At 42.8% G+C, this 20,790-nt stretch overlaps 2 protein-coding genes and 1 non-coding gene across 3 annotated transcripts; 1 reads left to right on the plus strand and 2 right to left on the minus strand.

The window, feature by feature from the left end:
- The first annotated feature begins 658 nt into the window (after positions 1–658).
- On the plus strand, positions 659–7,208 carry LOC4337356 (plant UBX domain-containing protein 7). Its single transcript, XM_015777924.3, has 10 exons — positions 659–913; positions 995–1,146; positions 1,256–1,381; positions 2,899–3,061; positions 3,632–3,709; positions 3,810–3,878; positions 4,076–4,219; positions 4,375–4,477; positions 6,403–6,677; positions 6,758–7,208. Exons 1-10 carry the CDS (start codon positions 809–811, stop codon positions 6,920–6,922), a joined length of 1,380 nt encoding a protein of 459 aa, XP_015633410.1. The 5' UTR covers positions 659–808; the 3' UTR covers positions 6,923–7,208.
- An 8,460-nt stretch (positions 7,209–15,668) lies between these two features.
- On the minus strand, positions 15,669–18,150 carry LOC9266435 (trihelix transcription factor ASR3). The gene is made up of 2 exons (XM_015779851.3): positions 17,226–18,150; positions 15,669–16,362 (listed from the first exon to the last, which is right to left on the minus strand). Exons 1-2 carry the CDS (start codon positions 18,058–18,060, stop codon positions 16,025–16,027), a joined length of 1,173 nt encoding a protein of 390 aa, XP_015635337.1. The 5' UTR covers positions 18,061–18,150; the 3' UTR covers positions 15,669–16,024.
- Positions 18,151–20,651: 2,501 nt separating this feature from the next.
- On the minus strand, positions 20,652–20,724 carry TRNAA-CGC (transfer RNA alanine (anticodon CGC)). Its single transcript has one exon. It is a non-coding gene; the product is annotated as a tRNA-Ala (tRNA).
- Positions 20,725–20,790: the final 66 nt, after the last annotated feature.

The following is a 20,790-nucleotide window of genomic DNA, read 5'->3' on the forward strand; positions in this document are numbered from 1 at the left end:
ATTGCAGCAGTGAGAAGGGCACGAGAGAAATAGAAGTCGTCATCGACGTCGCCTACTCCCTTCTGCTGCTCCCGCTTCTCACCTCCGCAGCCATCCTCCTAGTCCTCTCCATCGTGAAGCCGCCTGTGGACAAGAGTGGCTGCGGCGGCTGGTCTGCCACTTTCTCTAACGACGCCCACCTTGCATTCATGTCCACCGCCATGCTCCGGCTCAACTTCTTTCCTACCTCACCCCGCTGGTCTCCTCCCCCTCCTCCTCGATCTGCCGGCCTGCTCAGACGAGGAGAAGAGGACAGGGTAATGACTTGGTCACCATGACATGCGGAGCCTACGTGGGTCCTGTGCTGACTCAGCTGCTTTGTTGAACAAAACCAGGGTCAATATCACCTAAAGACCAAGAATAATTCGGTTCTGTAAGTTGACAATTTTGTAATTCGCTGAGGGACCTCAGTTGTACTGTTTACTGGAATCTGACCAACTGGACAAACGACCCATTTTATACTTCCTAGGCCCATATACTACGTGGCATGGTCCACGAACTGATCGAATCACGAGGCCCACGGCATGAGCATTTCTGGGCTCGGGATGGGCCCTTTCTTCCCTTCCAAGCCGTACTCCCCCCAACACTTATACCATCTCCAATCCTATACTTCCCCATCGCATCGCATCGCACATTCGCACTCGTCTCGTCTTACTCACCCCGCACGTTTCCACTTCCCCTCTCCCCCACCTCACCAACACTCCTCGCCGTCCCACCAAACCCTACTAACCGCCGCGCGCGAGAGGGTCCCATCCCCGACTTCGCCGCCATGGCCGGCGCTCCCCCGACGGAGGCGGAGAAGGAGTCCCTCGTCACCTCCTTCCTCGAGATCGCCGCCGGCCAGACGCCCGAGACGGCCACCCAGTTCCTCCAGGTCCGTCGTCTCGTTCCTCCCCCCTCTAGAGTCTAGCTTCTGATCGATTCGAAGGGTTTGATGCGATCCCGTCTCTCCCAGATGACGAGCTGGCATCTGGAGGAGGCGTTGCAGCTGTTCTACATCGACGGCGAGGCCGCCCTTGCGGCGCATCCGGCCCCATCGCCGGCTGCTGCGGCGGAAGCGGCGGCGGCGGCGGTGGCAGCAGCTGCTGAGGTGGAGGACGCGATGAGGTAGGTCATAGGTGGATCGGCGCGAGATTTCTCGGGTTTGGGCTTTGGTTTTTGGGTCCTTGAGTTTTCTGTTGGTTTGTGTACGCTTACCGTGTGCTGTGATGGGCAGGTTCGCTCCGCCCCCAGCTGCTGCACTGGGTGATGGAATGCTGCAGGGACTTGGGGAGGAAGAGGATGTGCGGGCACCGCTGCCCACAAAGCGGGAGACTCTCTACGGCGATGCCCCCATGGTCGTGTAAGTCTAGTGCTTGGTTAGCAAACTCTTTATGATAGTTGGGTTCCTGGGATTGAGTTCCTCAGTATAAGTGTTAAGACTTTGTGTGAGACAACTTCTAGTTCAATGCAATATCTGTGCTGCCCCTGTGGTGATTGTGGTTTATGTGATGTACTGATACATGTAAATAGCCAAATAGGGTGTATCGGTGGCACAAAATCGGTACTAGTAATGCCTAGAATCATTGGTTTGGTTCAAAGAGAAATTGGGATAGGTTACATGGGGCATGTGATTGTCTAAAAAAACTCTTATCCGACAATGTTAAGGCCATGCTGTTTAGGGGAGCTTTAAGTTTTTGATGGCTTCAAATCGAAGCTTAAGTCCTCATAAAAGGCATGTGTGTGTTTGGTTGGTGATGAATAGATGTCACTAACCTATAGTAATTTTGTTCTCGTCCAATGGAATTAGCATGTGTTGTTGGTAATCATTGTTGGCTTGCTGATGGGATATAAACCTTTTGGCCTAAATTGCACCTTTGGCTATGTTAATAGCTAGCACCATTTTCTAGTACCACTAATTTGCAGTCAAGCCTCCTGCCCTCTCTTCCCCTGCCAAGTGGACTAACATCTCTTTCATATAGTTTGCAACCAATGAGATTATTGGTATTTGGTTGGTCACCAACAAATTTCGTTCATGGCTACAAGTTAGATATCTTTACTTGTCACCAACAGATATGATGACAATCACTAGCTCGAACTCAACCAGAATTTACTGATCAGAAGAAACATCTAGTCATTTCATTTGCTGCCAATTATTTTCAAAACAGGAGAGATTGTTGCCTCCTGAAAAAGATAAAGTTAGGAATGTTTTTATTCGGGGTGTTATCCTTCTACCCATTAGGACAACACAATGACCATTAACATATCAGTCACAGCTCTTATTTTATCCCTTATTCTCTATGATACCGATGGCATATCTGGGACTGCCCCAATGGCACTGCAAATTAAGGGGGTATACTTAGATATATATACTTAAATGCGCTGTGCCAAGTATTTATTATAATTGGGGTTGATTTTGCTGATGTTTAGCCATTTCTTTGGTAGATGCAACATCTCTTGAATACATATGACATTATTACTATGGTTCTTTGTTATAGTCCACTTTTGTTAAATCTGGAAGGAATAGCGCTGAGCCACACCTAATGACCTAAAGTGTGGGAAGTGATGCAATTTTTGTTCTACTCTTTCTTTTGGAGATGATAAGGCCCAAATTTTGTTGTACTCTTTTCTTTTGGGCCGACATGCTTTGTTAGGCTTCTATGTCTTGCTTTGCTAAAACCAAAATTCTAAAACAACAGCCTTTTACTCTAAAGAAAATTAGAATAGGCTAGAGATGAAACTCAAGTTGAGCCACAGTAACCAAAGAGAAGTATAGCACTAATAGAACCAAACTTTTTGCATGATTTTCCTGGAACGTGGACTACTAATTTAAAATCTATCATTTTCTAAATTTGAAACGGTTTTATGACTTCTTTTCAGCGTTCGGCCTAATTCAACAGTTGCATTTCGTAACTTTGAAGAGGAGTCAAGGCAATCTGCTGTTTGGGATTCTGAGCAGAATGCTGCATCTAGTTCTCGTGATAATCTGGCGGCATTGTATCGTCCACCATTTGCTTTGATGTTCAATGGACCCTTCGACAAGGTCAGCTATCCTTTTTTTCTTATTTAACGTCTGGTGTTACCTTTTTATCTCTAACATGACCATGTGCTGCCTTTGCCTGCAAACTTCAATAACCTGCTTTGTCTGTGGGCATTTGGTATGCATTGGGAAAATTGCAATATTCTATTAGTGACATACTGAATTGTTATCATGGAGCAGCACGCCATGTAACCCACGAACTCTTCATTTATCTCAGCTGCTAACAATCCTACCTGTCAAATAATTAGTTCGGTTTATTAGCTGCTAAGGTTCAGTTTATTACTCAAGCAAACATTGCCTCCCTTTTGTCAACAAGAGGCATGGTCAAACATGCTTCTTAATGTTCTTTGTTCACACTATTTATCATTGAAAGTACATTGATGTTTTTATTAGTTGTTGCAAATTCATTTGTTGTCTAATGACCAGTGCACGAGAACTAGTAAACTGCTACTAATTTTCATGTGAAAGCCTGGAGCTGATGAACTTCATAATACTAATTTGATTATCCTTTAATTTTCTATAACCTACCAATTTAATTCAGATTTCTAAAAACAATGAATTTCATAAATGTAGGCAAAGTTAGAGGCTTCTGTTCTGGACAAGTGGCTCTTGATCAATTTGCAATCGACTGAAGAGTTCAGCTCTCACATGGTACAGATCTTACCATTAATGTCATGCAGCCTTGTGTTAACCCTTCATTCTTTTTCCTGCATTGGCAAAGTTTTTACTCTTGAGTGTTTCTTTCATGAAGCTTAATCGGGACACTTGGGCTAATGAGGCTGTGGCTCAGACAATTCGATCGAACTTTATTTTCTGGCAGGTTGGTCCTTACTCCTTTGTTTCGCCTTCTATACCTGAGCCACATAACTGTATCTCCAATTTTTATTCCTGATGTATTAGGAATAGTATTGGAAAGAAAGAGTTTCTAATGTTCACTTTTTTTCCCAAACCCCAAGATGGATCAAATTTTTAGCATCTCTAGTTGTCTACTGATATGTTCTATCATCTTAAATATAGGTTTACCATGACACCAGTGAGGGGAGGAAGGTATGCACCTACTACAATTTGGTCTCTGTTCCTGCCATTCTTCTGATTGACCCTATCACTGGGCAAAAAATGCGTGGGTGGAATGGAATGATTCACCCGGACCGTTTGCTGGAGGTAATTTGGTAACCCTATCGACCTACTATCTTTCATCTCTCATGTTACTAACTTCTGTAGTGATAACATTCTTACTTCCACATTCTAATACTGGAATCTTAACTGTGATTTGACATGGTATTCCTTGTTACTGTCTGCATGTGAACTGTCCACAGGATTTGATGCCTTACCTGGACAAAGGTCCAAAGGAGCACCATGCAGCTCAACCTCAAAAACGGCCAAGAAAAGTTGATCAGGAAACTTCTATCGGCAAACAAGGTATGGCTTGTGTCCAAAGATATGTTAACTAGCAGTGATGTTTTTTTTTCCCTTTGAAACATTTAAGCTCGAATAGTTTGTTTCTGCAGAACTATTATATGAACCAAGCACATTAGTACATAAATAACCATATGTTGAGCCTATCTTTTTTCGTTGCAATCTTTCTTCACATTATATGGATTTATCTTTTAACACGGTGAAATAACTTTTTTGTGGAATAGATGCATAGTTAATGCTAAGTTCGTGACAATCGAAACTTCATCTGTTAAAGATATGGGGCTTCCATACAATCAAAACTTTCAAACCTTGTGAGTGGATGTCCAATTCTTGAAAAAGTAGCAGGGATGATTGTCATGTGAGGGTGCCTCTAGGTGCATTGTGTTTTGTTTTCTAGTACTTAGTATAACAGCATCAGCCTTTGTTCCCAATCAAGTTGGGGGTAGGCTAGCTGTACTAGCATTTGATGCTTTACAAAATTGGATAAGGGGGAGCGGTGTTCATTTGTATCATCCAACTACAGTTAGGTCGTTCTTACACTACATAAGCGTGATTTCCAGGAGCAGTTGGTCATTGGGAGGTTGCTTGTAATTGTTATGAGAGTAAATTTCACAAAACTACAGATACTATGACCAAATTATCACCAAACTACAGATTTAACTCGGTGTATCACAAAACTACATATTTAACACCAAATTTATCACAAAACTACACATTTAAGATGAAGTGTCACAAAACTACATATTTAGTAACTAAATTATCACAAAACTATAGGTTTAGAATCAATTAAATCACAAAGTAATGATGTTTATAGCTCCACCATAACAATGGTGCTAGGGATTTAAACTCCAAAAGTTGTAGTTTTGTGATAAGTTCAATATTAAATATGCATTTTTATGATACTTAATCTAAAATCTGTAGTTTTGTGATAAATTTGGTGCTAAATATGTAGTTTTGTGATACAACTCCTTAAATCTGTAGTTGTGATAATTTGGTCAAAATACCTGTAGTTTTGTGAAATTTACTCTTGTTATGAATTATGATATAACGATGATTATCTGGTGGATGTGCCTGGCATAATCACTGACCTTTATGGGAGTCGGAGGATTGGCCTTACGAGTCATTCTATCCTCATACATCATCTGTCACCAGATTTTATCCTGTTGGTGATAGCTGGCAATAAGTTTTAGTGGTTTATTTCAACTTGTTTTTGGCAGGTACTTCTAGATATTAAGGATTCTTAATGGCCCAGATAACACAATAATTGGATAGTATGGACACGAGACTCAATGGACATTTTTTATAATAGGAAAATCATTGGAAATGTATGGTTTCTGGCAGTACTTGTCTTAGCCATGTTTCAAACTTGGATATGAATCATCGCTGACATATCACTTTCCATTAACACTCATCTTGAACAATGATAATGCATAACATAGACCAGACGCAAGGAAAAAAAATATTTCAGTAGTCTATATGTCAACAACAATTTATTTGTTGTGTAGTTAGGAATTAGAATTTAAATCATGTCTAATCACAGTTATCTTTAGGCAAAAGTCACAACTGGTTTTGCCACCCTCTGACAACGATGGTCTTTGTGTGTCGATTGTAAGTTAAGGTTATTTCAAATTTGACTTGTGATAAGCAACTACCCAGATTTATTTGCAAGAGGGGTAGGCATAACAAAAGTTAGCGTAAGCTCTCCATGCATGGCATGACATGCACAAAGAAAATTTGTAATTTTCAATATTACCGGTATGGTCATATGGATGCCACTACTTAAGGGGATATTTTGATGGATTAATTTCGCAGCATTGATTGTGTGTGTGTGTGTGTGTTTTTTTTTATTATTATGTTAGGATCTGGTTACGTGCAATGCATTTCAAGGTTGACCAAAAGCACATGTTCACAGTTCCATTTCTTTGTAGGTAAAACCCCTGTACCCGTAGTAGCCACAGAGGATGAAGACGAAGAACTAGCACGGGCAGTAGCGGCTTCTCTTGAGGAGAGTAAAGGCTCTGACACTAGTGAGGAAAAGATTGAACCTGAGGTAGAAAATGAGCCTAGCCTGAGTGCTAAGCTGAACTATCCTCCTCTCCCTGAAGAACCCAAAGGAAGTCGGGAGCTTTTGTGCAGAGTTGCAATTCGCCTACCTGATGGTAGGAGGATCCAGAGGAATTTCCTTCACACGGATCCTATTAAGGTTAGAACACTGAAATAAATTTCCATAGTTTTGTCTCTTCTCCTACATTGTTCGCTGATGCTTTATCCATCTCGCCGCAGCTCCTGTGGTCATTCTGCTATCCTCAAGTGGAGGACGGGGATAAGAAGGCTTTCCATTTCGTACAGCCCATTCCTAGGGCATCCACAAACCTGGAGTACGAGAGTGATAAAACTTTCAAAGAAGCCGGGTTGGCCAACTCGATGATCAACCTTTTGTGGGACTAAAAGCCTATTTTATCAACTCATGTTATTTCTTTATTGGCTCCAAGTCAAGATTATCGAGTGATTTTCTGTGAGGGTTCATAATTGCTTCTCTTATTTTTCTTTTTCCCTCCTGGTGCTTGGAGCCAAATGACGAATCTGGTTTCTTTGGTGTGGAAATGCCCATATTCCTTTTGTAGTGGTTCCTAGTATGTTTATAGAACTCTTGAGTAGGTTTACTCCAGTTCTCTTTTAATGCATATAATATTATTATACCTGAACAGATGCTGATAAAATCTTGTTCTTCTTACCTTTGGATCTTTGTCAAATGCTGGAAGAGAAAGTCCACTAATAACCATGGTGCCCGTGGTAATCCTTGCGCTTACCTGCATCTTACTTTTTGGGAAAAGACAAGGGTGTGATGGTTTTGGTTGGTACTCTTGAGTTCTGTTTCGTTCAGGCAGGCTCCAGTTAATTGTGCCGAGGGAGTACTCTTGGTGATCAGAGCTACTGCCATACCAGCCATGTCCGTACGGGCACAGTTTTATCTTGTCTGATCGAGGAGCGTGAACAGTTGCTTTGCATGCCATGTTGACTGTTGACTTTGTCTGGACGTGAACCATCATTATATATCGGATGTCGGTTAAATGTCTCCGGGACTGACTGTAGACTGTAGTTGGACGCAAAAGGTAAGAATGCTACAGCTCTTTTTATCAAAGTAATTTTTTTAAAAAAATAATTTAATAGGAACCAGTTCAGTTTTCATGAATTTCCTTAATTATAAGACCACCTTTTTAATGTAGGATTAAGAAAATGTAGTAAAAGGTAGCGCACGATTTAGGACAGATATAAAAGAGGATTTTCAAACATTTGAGAAATGACCATATATATAAAACACAAGAAAAATGCAAGAATGAGAAAACACATTAATATGAAAAATGTAAAATTTTAAAAGAAAAATAGAAATGTAAAACATGGATTTTCAAGCAATTTTATGTTTTTACACGAACGACAGTTTGGATAGATTGCAAGAAAAATTGCAGAGATTTTCCATGACGTTAGATCTCATGCTAATTTGTCCATAAAATTTTCTTGTCATAAGTTATTCCTTTCTAAACCAAGTTATTAACTTTCTACTAATACTTAACTCGTTTGATTGTTTTCTCCTATAATGGTTACAAAATTCAGTTTTTTCTATCATCCATAATTCACAATATGTTCCATGCTCTCACAGACAATCTACCGACTAAAATTAAAGTTCAGTACTACCACGGAATTCTCGTTCCAGCGCAGCATTCAAGGTTTTTAACCCATGATGCATCCCAGTGGCCTAACCTATATATTACTACCCTGTTTAGTTTCAAAGTTTTTTTTCCAAACTTTTAACCAAGTTTTTTTTTTTCTAACCTTTCAACTTTCCATCACATCAAATCTTTCATACACACACAACTTTTCTATCACATCGTACCAATTTTAACCAAACTTTCAAACTTCAGCGTGTACTAAACACAGCCAATTATCTCTCTCCCCATGGTACAATAATGTCATATACTGTCACCGCCGCTACCCTTGCTGGACAAGTACACGTACGGTGCTGGATGGATGGGTTTGTGTGGGGCTGAAACACAGTGTGGGGGAAGAGAACGGTGGAGTTTTGACTGGCTCCGTTTGACTGGCACGCAGCTGCGTGGGGGCAAGCCTTATGATTTGCCTGCCTCTTCTGCTGCTGCTGCCGCTGTTGCATTGGCCGGTGTCACCCTCTCGCAGCAGCGGCATCGGCAGTGGCTGTGGCTACGCGTTATTATTGCAGCTGTGGGTTGGCTTTGGCTTGGCTTCTTCGTTTTCACTGGCCCCCGTGTCCCTCCCGGATAGGAGAGGAGGGGTGATTGGTGGCGGTTTGGCCCCTGCCCATGGGCCGGGATTGCATTTATACAAGCTGCCATCTCCGGCGCATCCGTCGACGTACCAGTACCACCGTCTCGCTGCCAGTAAACTCCATTTCAATTACTCCTGTGTGTGGTCGTTTAAGATAGCATCGTAATTCTATTCTTGTATGACTAGCTAGCTATGCTACTGTCGTACTAGAGGACCCTATATATTCTGGTCAATCAATCCAGGATCTCTCGACTAATAACACAAGATTAAGGGCTCCTTTTGTTCAAAAAATTAAGACATATTTTGTTACGTTAAGACATGATTTAGACCGATAATTACTCCATTAGCATATAATTTTTCGACATCAAATTGGTGTTAATAGTTTTATATTCAGAAGTACTTTTTATGATTATGCTTTTCATCACATGAATAGTATATAAGTAGAGCAATTTATCAGTCAAAGTCTTATACTAATAATACAAAATACTAATATTTTTAGATGCAAGAACACTGTATATCACTTATCAGTTCGGCTTGCCTCTGCAGCTCACTTCAACTAGTTTACAAATCACCTGATCATCAGTAACCCACTGTGTGTGTACTAATTTCTCGGATATAACCAGCAGTTCATGCTTTCGTTTTATTTCTTTTCCTCCAATATAATAATGCAACTATTTGTGCAAGGCTCCAACCCAAAAGCCTGAAATAAATGGCCACAAGCTCAATTTATGTCCTGAATGTATAGGCAGATTGTTGTAAGTAGGGGCCCGGCCTACGCTCCTCCAATGGCACCACGTCCTCTGACGTCCATCCATGAGCTTATTGTTGTCTTAACTATATAGGTACGGCGTTTCTCGTCGATCTGGCCGTCGAACCATGCATTCACAGTGTGTTGTTTGTAGCTGCACCTCATATTCTTTTTCAGGAAGTACTAGCTTTTTTAAAAAAAATCAATTAAAGCTGACTCACAATTGGCTCATTAAGGGGTTGTTTAGTAGCTTGAAAAACTGCTATACGTACTTGAGTTAGCCAAATTCAGTACTAGCTTAATTAGAGCATACTGTGTTCAACTGAAAATAATCCAATACATTTTTTTTCTCGAAGAAAGTTCAGTTTTGCAACTAGTGCTGGTACGTGTTCCACTTCCTCTTAATGAATAGTTAAACAGTATGTATCATTCCATTCTACCGGGCTCATCTTTTCGCTTACGCTTATACTTATCAGCTAAAATTTGAATTTTTAATCTTAAATTTAAAGCTGATTTTGAGTTTTTTTATAGAAGTTTATTTTTCAGTCTGTGCTTTTAGATCACTAAGGACACATATATAAAAGTTTTATTTATAAATTATTTTTCGTTTATAAATATGTTGTTTGGCTTATTCCAGATATAAGCCCAACGATGGGGCTGTATATGTGGCACATAATTCAGGCAAAATACCACCAAACATTCCCTTACGAATTAAGGTTTTTATTCTGAGTCATACAAAGCTCTTTTCTGGCAAATATAAGTACACCGTACTTGTTGGACGGAACGGGAACGGGGGTCCTTGTGCGTGCGTGCGTGCGTGCGTGCGTGTGTGCGTGGAGAATCGTGCAGGCTGTGCCTTTTTTTTTTTTACAGCTTGCATGCACCGCTAGCTCGCTCAGCTCCGGATCCCCTGCCCACGCACTGCATCTGCATGCCTTTTTACAGAGCGCGGCTCTCTCTCTCTCTAGAGCCCATTTCAGTGGAGCTACTAGCATCCAATGCTCCAATGCTTTTGCTCTTTGCAAGTACGCACCTGTAGGCCCCCCTGCTCCAGCGTTGCCACACCATTTTCTCTTGAGAAATTTGTAGTCCAAGGAGTAGAAGTACAAATTTTACGATTTTTTGAGCTTAATTAGAGACATGCATAATGCATTGTGTAGTACAATAGAGATTAGGGGGTAGTAGCACACTGCCCTGTCTGTACTGTAGCAGCAAGATGACAACGAAGCGTAACGTCAAAAAAACTACTCGTAGGCGGCTATGCATTGCATGGGCGGTGAATTATAAGGGTGATCGATATGATCGGTGAGGTGAATTGAAAGGAGCAAAGTTGAACTCGTACTAGTAGTGGCTACTTCTAGCTAGAGACATGTGGAATTAGCTTTAAGACCTATACTGTGTTTAATTCACATCAAAACTAAAAATTTGGTTGAAATTGGAACGATGTAATAGAAAAATTAGAAGTTTGTGTGTAGAAAAGTTTTGGGACCTGTTCACTTTGATGCCATTTACAATCTTACCAAATTTTAGTAAAGTTACCAAAAAAGTTGCTACATTTAGTTTGCTATCAAATTTTGGTAACTATATAAGAAATTCTGCTAAAATTTTAGCAAATTACCAAAATTTTGGCAACTTTACCAAAGTGAACAGGACCTTGATGTGATGGAAAAGTTGGAAGTTTGAAGAAAAATTTTGGAACTAAACGTGATGCTAGGGTGTGTTTAGTTCACGCTAAAATTGAAAGTTTGGTTGAAATTGGAACGATATGACGAAAAAGTTAAAAGTTTATGTGTAGGAAAATTTTGATGTGATGGAAAAGTTGAAAGTTTGAATAAAAAGTTTAAAACTAAACTCGGCCCTATTCGGGAAGCTTCAGTTTATAATTCAGATTCTAAAAATATATATAGTTATAGAACCAGAAAATAAAGTAGGAGTTAGAATCCGAGAAACCTAAATATTTTTAAATTCTTTAAAGCTAACTATTTCCTCCATTTCATAACGTAAGTTATTATACCATTTTCTATATTAATATTGATGTTAATGAATCTAGATAAATATATATGTTTAGTTTCATTAATATCGATATGAATGTGAGAAATAGTAAATTAATTTACATTGTGAAACGAGGAGAGTACCATTTAATTTCTGTTTCTCATAATTTTAAACTTCTCGAAACAGGTCCTTAACTAGGGTTACGTATACCTTTGTGATTGGAAGGGAGGGGCATTTCGGGGATATGAGTGAGTTGAGTGGCATGGTATCTACTCTGTCCGGTCAAGGGGGTTTGACTACGGCTCTGAGCGGGGATGACAGCTAGGGGAGATTGTCAGGGCCTTTTCTGACACCACAAAGCGGGGAGAGGAATCCATATACTCCCAGTAGTAGTAGTAGTACGTGTAGTACTAGCACTCCAAGCCAACCTCACCACCACCGCCTGTGTCCAGTGTCCAGTGTCCTGTCCACTCTCCTCTCCTCTCACTCTCCCACACCAAAATCATCGCCATCGCCACCAAAATCAATTAAAGCCTGATCGCCACCAAACGTACGAGTACTATCCTATACGCTGTGCCGCCATCTCAGTATATGAGGTCAACCGTAATAGTTATTTAGGGCACCCACAATGGTTATCTATAGGCTCTCTATAAGAGATCCATATCAGCATATTTTCTTACTTGAAAGAGATTAAATGAAGAGAGAGAGAGCAAAGCTATCTACTAACCTAGAGATAGTCTATAGAGAAAAACGAGGCAATAGATTAGAAAGCTATAGATACTCATGTGTAGATATACTATTGAGGTGGTATACTATTAATCTAATCTATTGCTGAGATGTATATGTTTTATAAATAGTACCTTACTTTAACATTGCGGGTGCTCTTATAGACTATATATAAAAGATCCATGTCAGCATATTTTCCTATATGGAAAAGATTAAATGAAGAGAGAAAGCAAAACTATCTACTAACCTGGAGATAGTCTATAGAGAAAAACGAGGCAATGGATTAAAGAGGTATAAATACCCATATAGACATACTATTGAGATGGTTTATTATTAATCTAGTCTATTGCTGAGATGTATATGTTTTATTGAGAGCACCTTACTTTACCCCTGATATCTTAACCTGATCTGTTTGCTTGCTTAGCGTTGATGAACGATGTAGATTACCATAACTTGTGTTGTCGTAATATATCATCTTAAAAAGTTAAAAAATTAATAAGATAAATCAACATATAATATACCACTTCACAAACATATTTATAAGATTAGATTCAACTAATACAAGCTAAGCAAAAATATTAATAAATTTGACTACGAATATATAATAAATAGTTTATGGGTTCTTTTTCTAAATTTATAGGTTGAATTTTAATTTATATGTTTGTGTAGTGGCATATCATGTGCTATCTTTTGATCTGTATTATTCAATTCTTTGAAAAATTTAACTTTTTACACAACATACATGAAACAGGGAACATCATGTGAGAAAGAAAACAAATCTATCTCCAAGGAGTACAAGTACACCTTACGTCCCAAAAAACTAATTTTTAACAATGAATCTAATTAAGATAAATATTGGTCAGATTTATTATCAGAAGTTAACTCTTTTTATAACTGAGACTTTCTTTTACAGTTCTCCCTAACTTGGTTTCTCGCCGTTGAATAACCAGGCAAGACAATGGAAAATTAGAGGTTGTTTTTATGCCCAAAATGAAAAGACCGAAATGCCCCTATCTGCGCTGCCTTTGGGGACGGTGAGGTGAGGTGAGGTGAGATGATGGGAGCAAAGCGACAAGACAGCGGTCCACCCACACCCACTCTCTCTCTCTCTCTAGTCTCTACCTTCCCTCTCTCGCTAGAATAGATTAGCATAATAGCCCAGGTAGTACAGCACAGGGCGGTGCCGGTTGATCCCCCAGCAAAGCGCAGCCGTCGCACCAACCCCGCGATTCGCCGGCCGCCTACCTCGCGCGACGGCCTTCTCCTCACCACCACGCCGCCCGCGCAGAATCGCAGAATCGTGTGTGCGTTTTGAGCCTTTTTTGACCGCGCGCGTCCCATGCGATGATCCATCGATCGCGAGCTTTTGGCAAAGCTACGCTACCCACCACACAGGCAGCACAGCAGAGTAGCTAGTGGAATCGACCAGAGAAGAGAATCTCTCCCCTACTAGTTCCTTCTCGCGTTAATTTCTCGGTGGAACACAAGCTACGTACTTCGTATAAGTAATTAAATTCTTTTCACAAGAAGAAACAAATCGTGAGGAATCATGCAGGCTAGCTAGGGATCGAGGAGCTACGTACTACTGTCTGTAACGTAAGCAAAGCATCTACGAGAGCTAGCTGGTTGTTAACCTGGAGAATCAGCACGTACTACGTACTACCACATGATTAATCTGTCTACGATATCGTCTCTAAACTAACGAGCTAGTAGTAATATATGTGTCGTGCATGCAGGGCTAGCTATACTAGAGAGGTGGTTGTGTGTTCGCTGCTGCTCAGCTCGGCTGTTCGATCCGGCCGCCGACCTATGCATGTGGAGAACAACTTATCCGCTCGAGGAAGTATCCTTCCATTTTGTGCATATCATATAAATAGTTAAAAAAAATTAAAAAATTTAGCAAGATAGATTAATATGAAATGTATCACTTTACAAATATGCAAATTAAAATTCAACTCCTATAAATTGTAAAAAAAAATAACCAATGTAGACGTGAATGTACGGTAACTATTTTCAGTTTAGTTTGTTCTTTTTATTGCAGCTTATAGAAATTAAATTTGGTTTTGCATGTGATATATTTTGTATTAATCTATATTATTATTTTTTAATTTTTTAATAACTATTTAGATAACATATAGTAAACAGTAAGGTTGTATCCCTCAAGGGATGGAACTTATCACTTTTTTTTTTCTTAAACCACAGTTAAGTTTGCAGTGACCAGGAGTTCAATGCTGTGAGACGAGACACATGCATGCACGCGAGCAAAAGCAGGTGAGGTGAGTGAGGGTTTAGCGCGTGTGTCGGCGAGCGTAGATACGTGTGGGACTGTGGGGTAATCGCGGTCTTGATCACTTGGCCGCGTGCGTGCGTGCGTGCATGCGTGCGTTGCATTAATCCGGACTTGAAATGGGAGCAGCGTACTTGGCTTACCCGGCAATGCAGAGAGACACACGTCCCTACAATTAATTGTCATTTGCTCAGATTACCATCTGCAAATCACAACATTGTGCTAGCTAGAGTACCGTACTAGTGATACCATTAATTAATTGACAGAAGAGTGTAGCCAGTGCATGCATGGATCGGTACAATGCACGTCAATTCCATGTACTCGATGGACATGGACGGGCGTCGTCGTATCAGGTGATTTGCATGAGTACGTACTCCGCTGTGCTCGATCTCATGCTATCTTGTGCTCAACAATTATTACACCACACGAACGTAGTACTGTACTAGTACTCCTTTTGTCAAAAAAAAAAAAGCAGTAGTGTGTTTCTTTGTCCAACGAAGTTTAACCATCTATCTTATTTAATTTTTTTTTGATTAATACTTTTATTTTTATTATAGATAAAACATACTTTATGCGTGACTTTTTTTAAAAAAAAAATCATATTTTTTATATAAGACAGACGGTCTAATGTTAGACACAAAATCTCATAATTACACTTAAAAATAGGACGGAGGGAGTATATTTTTGTACTCTCATAATAAATCAACCTAAGATTGAATGTGACACAATCTAATACAATAAATTTGGATATGCATGATCAGATTTAATTTATTATATTAGGTTATGTACAATTCAATTCAATGTTAATTAGTTTAATTATGAACGGAGTATATTGCAAGTACACCACGGGGGCAAAAGCGGAATCTCGAATGTAAAGTGGTAGCACAAACTCTGATCTGATTCGGCCAACACCACCATAGCACAAAAGCAAGCAGAAGTAGCAGCAAAGCTTGTATAGCTCAGCACGAGCTCGTTCTCGCACGCAGTTGCAGCAGCTATAGCGGTAACCGTGGCCCCCATGCGCAGTAGTGATCACATGACAGCGCAGCGAGACCAAGCGACCTGCAGCTAGAGCTCAGCTCTCTCATCCACTGTGCCGCTAATGATCGCCGTCCACGACAAACCCAACACCCGAGAAGAAAAAACGCAGCAACAGCAACAGCACCAGCAGCAGCAGCCACACTAACCATTTCGATCATTCACACCACACACCTGCCAGTCTCTCCACTAATTGCACGAAAAGAATAAACAACAAAAAAATCACAGGACACAGGAGAGAAAGAAAGAAATCAAGAAACGGAGGCGTTGTGCATGCAATGCACCGTACTCCCAATACTCGCAGACGACGCGATGGCGATGCACACTCAAAAAAAAAAATATATAGCTACTCCTCTTCTTGCAGCCATTCCAAACAATAATCCGATGCCTCGATCCATGCATCTCCATGGGTTATTTACATCGATCGTCCTTGCTGCATTGCATATGATTGCAATGGCGATCATCGGCCGGAGGAGTCGCCGCTGCGGTGGTCGGAGACGAGGGCGTGGATGGCGGAGGAGAGGCTGTTGACGGCGGCGATGAGGCCGGCGAAGCCCTGGCGGCGGACCTCGGTGCGCTCCTCCTCGAGGCGCAGCCGCCGCTCCTCCAGCTGCAGCAGCTCCCGGTGCCGGCGCTCCCGCTTCTCCTCGCACGCCACCAGCGTCCTCGCCACCACCGTCGCGCTCCTCACCACGCTCGACCCCAGCCGGCTCAGCCGCCGCCGCTTCGCCTCCGGCTCCCCGCCCGACCCCTCCTCCTCCTCCCCCGACTCCGACGACCCCGACATCTCCTCCTCCGCTACACAAATAAATCACACACACATTAGTCAACCACTTAATTAATCGATCAATCAATTACTCACTCCGCCCCAAAACAATACAGTTTTAAACTATTCATATCCAACGTTTTAAACTATTCATATCCAACGTTTAATATTTAACTAATACACTTATTGTTATTAGATAATAAAATATAAATAGCATTTTTAAATGTAACTAATTTTTTTAATTATCAAAAATAAGATAGAACGGTCAAAGGATATCTACAAATGTAGTATTAATTACTGCTAATATAGGTATAGTTTTGTTGATCGATACAAAAGTCCAAAGTAGTTCAAGATACGCAGCGCGGCATGCATGCACGAGGAGAAAACAAAAGGTGCTTTTTTTTTCTCCAAAGTTTCAGGCTTTTTTTTCATTCAAAGCGAGTGATTTCGCAATGTAACGCATTACGCATGCTTGCAGCATGGCAGGAGTAGAGGGTAGTATCGTCGTGGAGTAAATCTTTCAATTAAACCCCCATAAAATATCCGGATTCGCATCACCTTTCCCATGCATGAACTGCACCACACTGCACGCAGCTTTATTCTCCCAACCCCTGAGTTGAGGACATTATTATTACCGCGACCACCCTCTCCCGAACCCCACGGTAAAAAGGTAAAAAAAATGTAGCGGTAGTAAATAATTACGACCAGCTCAACTCAACAACGTAACTAGCCCAATCATAACGCGGGCTTTTAATAACGTATAGTGGCGGAGCTCAGCTCGCTGCGAGGTGGGCCCACATATCAGTGTGAGAGAACAGTAGTAAATGGTTTGGAGGGGAGGGGATGTAACAGCTACTATGAGTATTAAGTGTACGGTGCGCGCACCGACCATTACCGGAAACGGACGCCGGCGGCGGAGCCACGACCGCCGGAGGGAGCTGCAGCGACGACGGCGGCGGCTGAGGAGGAGGTGGGTGGTGGTGATGGCCGTGATGGTGGTGCTGCTGCTGCGCGACGAGAGGCTTCGGCGGCGAGGGCGGCGGCGGCGGCGGCAGCGGCAGCGCGAGCGGTGGTGGCGGCGGGGTGGGCGCGATCGTGGCGCCGCCGCGTCGCGCCGCGCGGCGGGAGAGCACCTCGGAGAGCGCGTCGTAGACCTCCGGCGCCAGGTTGGTGGGGAGGTTGCAGTCCTTGCGCTCGTGCCGCTCCATCGTCCAGTACGACGGGAGGGGGGCGGAGTTGGCGGCGGCCGCGCCGCCGGTGGCGGCGGCGGCGGCGACGCGGGACTCGTAGTCGCGGACCTTCTTGTAGTCGCGGAGGAGGTTGTCCCACTTGTCATTGCACTGGTTCTGGCTGCGGAGGCAGCCGTTCTTCCAGCAGTAGTTCTCCACCCACTTCCACCGCTGCTCCGCCGACCTCGGCGTCGGCGGCGACCCGGCGCCGCCGCCACCAGCCGCCGCGCCCCCAACGCCGGCGCGGCGGTCGTCGTCCAGACGATTGGCGGTGATGAGGATGAGCGTCTCGTGCAGCGTCCAGTTCCCCTTGCGGTAGTCCCGCGGCGCCGACCCCGACGCCGGCGACGGCGGCGGCGGCGCCGGCCCCGTCGCCCCCGACGGCGGCGTAGCAGTCAGGTGCCCGTGGCCGTGGCCGTGCGCGCGGAGCAGCGCGAGCGGCGAGACCGCCGCCCCCGCGGTCGAGGCGGATGGCGAGGGGTCGGCAGAGGAGCCCGACATGCTCGCTCGCTCGCGCGCGCGCGGCGCGGTCGTGTCGTCGCGGGCGTAGCGACTGGCGAGAGCCAAGGCAAGCTGAGGCGTTTGGTGTTCGGGGAGCGATGCGCGTCGGCGTCGCCCGTATTTACAAGGCCGCACGGCGTTGTGTTTTTGCGTGTGTTTCCACCCGTTTTTTCCCTCGTTTTTTTTCCTCTCCTAATCAACCGAGCGTTTAGCTGGTTAAGTAGTCGAGGCGAGCAGAGGCGTTCCATGTGAGCGAGTGGGGGCTGAGCTGAGCTACTTCGCTCTCTTCTCATGTGACAGACCTGACACTGCTCATCAAAACTCTGTTCGGGTCTTTTTTTTTCTTCTTCTTCTTCCCGGTCTTCTTTTCAGTTCGCTGACTCTTGTTTGTTTCGGTTTGTAACTGCACTGCTGCTTTACCTTAATCACAGGCTTTAATTAATTACTGCTACTTAACTATTTTCTTTCTGTAACACGCTGATACTACTACCTTAGGCTAATGGTGCCAAATACTAGCATGCGTTTTGCAATTTGCCGTGGGAACGGAGGGAGAAGTAGAGAGCACCATGCATGCAAATGCAAAGCGTCCGCTAGCTGCCGGGGCGTCCTCTCCTCATTTCCGGGCAAAACCCGGGGCCCCTTTTATCTGCACCGGCCTGCCACGCCATACTAGATACTGCTACCAATAGCTTTTTAACACTTTAACCCCACACTTTACCATGGACAGGACAAAGCTCAATATAGTTATAGACTTTGGTGCAATGCTAACATATTAGGAGATATTTAAGTATTTGCTAGTTGCTACTCATAGATTACTTGACGTTTAGCAATTTGTTACCCTATGCGTCTACTCCTATGTCACACGAGTGTTAAATTGTTGAGAGGTGGCAAATAATTAAATGTCTCGCATATACTCAATCTGTCTTTTAATAGATGGCGTTATTGATTTTTTTTATCATACGTTTGATATTTCGTCTTATTAAAAGACGTGTGATAAAAAGTGAAAGATGTCATTTATTAAAAAAAATAAATACGAGAGGGAGTATGTATATATGCAATTAAAATGATTGATGCAAATAATGCAGCTATGGGATGGAGCACACGTACAAGGTGAAGGTACAAGTAAATAGTGCCTAAATTGTTCGCATGAGATGTTGCTCAAAAAACCATTTCCCAAACGTGCTTGGTGGAACCGTCCCTATATATGTTACTGTGTGAGAGGTGCAGCAGAGTCCCCTGTTTATATGTGTGCAAAAATCCAACGGTGGCGCACTGGCAACTCCCCCAGAATCCCTGCACTTTTCATCGAGGAGCCTTTTCGCCGGTACTCTGGGCCTGTTGGTTTTTTCTGCAGTTTAGCACATGATCAATCAAAGTATCAAACAACAGACACATGGAAAGAAAATAAAATAAATAAATAAATAGGTGAATAAACGAACTCTTTTGCAATCATTTAGTTTGCTTTCAGGAGTCCCCACAGATGTGGTTTTGCACATTAAGGCTTTGACACTTGGGAGCTTGGGACACAGAAGCAACTAGGCTTAGGTCCACTCCATATGTTCCATTTGTATAGAGACGTTTGCACTTTGGACTGGATGACATGTTCTCTTCTCTCCTTTTTGCTGCATTATCTTGGTGCTAGCTAGGCCCCTCCTCTCCTCTATTGAGCCTGCAAAAAGAAATGAGGAAAATTGAATGCACGGATGATCCTGCTCTCCTAGCCAAATCACCCTACCATGCAAATGCAAGCTAGAGGTGTTACCGTACCGCTGCTAATCAAATCCAAGAACATTCTTCGCCAATTACGGCTTTTTTCCTTGTCCTTTGCTTGCAAAGTAAACGCGCGTGAAGGGAGGGGGTTTACACCGGTGGCGCGGCTCACGGTTTTCCATCTTGTCACCTCACGCTGTCACACGTTGCGCTATGGATGGATGGATAGCTCATAGCCTCATAGCCCCATCGGTTGCCCCAAAAATATATAATAAGTCAAAACCAAAATTTAAATTTTGAAATAAATTTTTCAGCATTATCTTTTAAGTCGTAAGAACACACACATATATAAAAGTTTCATACAGTCACTGATAAAGTCTAACGATCCCTTATTTGCTGAAACGGCTCGCTCGGCAATGCGTTTTCCGGCGTTTTTTGCAGGGAACGCGCGCGCGTTGTTTGCTACGGAGTACTTTTCACGAAATTGATTGGGTCACATTGGCCCAAGGATTTACGGGTGACGCCTCTGAAAATGGCCCGTTGGGTTGTAAAAAGAAGCGATCTGCAGACTGTGAGATGGGCTTGACTTCTACGGCCAGCGGATCAGCGGACAGCCAGAGCCCAGAATCATAGGCACCTTCTACGGCCTATTCCAATTTTGTACTACCTAAATACGAAGTTCTTTGTTTTTCATTTCATTTCATCACAAGAAAATAAAGTTCTAAGTGATGAAACTGTGGTGGAATGAAAAAAAAGAACAAAAAACAGATTTTAAGTTATGATGAAATGGAAGTTCTGAGTGATGAAGCTGTGGTGGAATGAAAAACAAAAAACAGGTTTTAAGTTATGATAAAATGGAAATCAAAAAAAGATCAAAAGATTGGAGGTGCGGGGAATCGAACACCGTGCCTCTCGCATGCGAAGCGAGCGCTCTACCATATGAGCTACACCCCCGTTGTGACGGTGAGTTGCTACCAATGCTGTAGTATAACAATTCCTAACGCCTTTAACCGTGATACC

The sequence above is a fragment of the Oryza sativa genome, chromosome 4 (genome assembly GCF_034140825.1).
Source record: "Oryza sativa Japonica Group chromosome 4, ASM3414082v1".
NCBI classification, from domain to species: domain Eukaryota; kingdom Viridiplantae; phylum Streptophyta; class Magnoliopsida; order Poales; family Poaceae; genus Oryza; species Oryza sativa.

Coding starts and splice junctions, on each gene's coding strand:
- LOC4337356 (XM_015777924.3), top strand. CDS start 809: ATGGCCGGCGCTCCCCCGACGGAGGCGGAGAAGGAGTCCCTCGTCACC. Junction 3,879..4,075: donor CGAACTTTATTTTCTGGCAG/GTTGGTCCTTAC, acceptor TCTTAAATATAG/GTTTACCATGACACCAGTGA. Junction 4,220..4,374: donor ACCCGGACCGTTTGCTGGAG/GTAATTTGGTAA, acceptor AACTGTCCACAG/GATTTGATGCCTTACCTGGA.
- LOC9266435 (XM_015779851.3), bottom strand. CDS start 18,060: ATGTCGGGCTCCTCTGCCGACCCCTCGCCATCCGCCTCGACCGCGGGG. Junction 16,363..17,225: donor GCCGCCGGCGTCCGTTTCCG/GTAATGGTCGGT, acceptor TTATTTGTGTAG/CGGAGGAGGAGATGTCGGGG.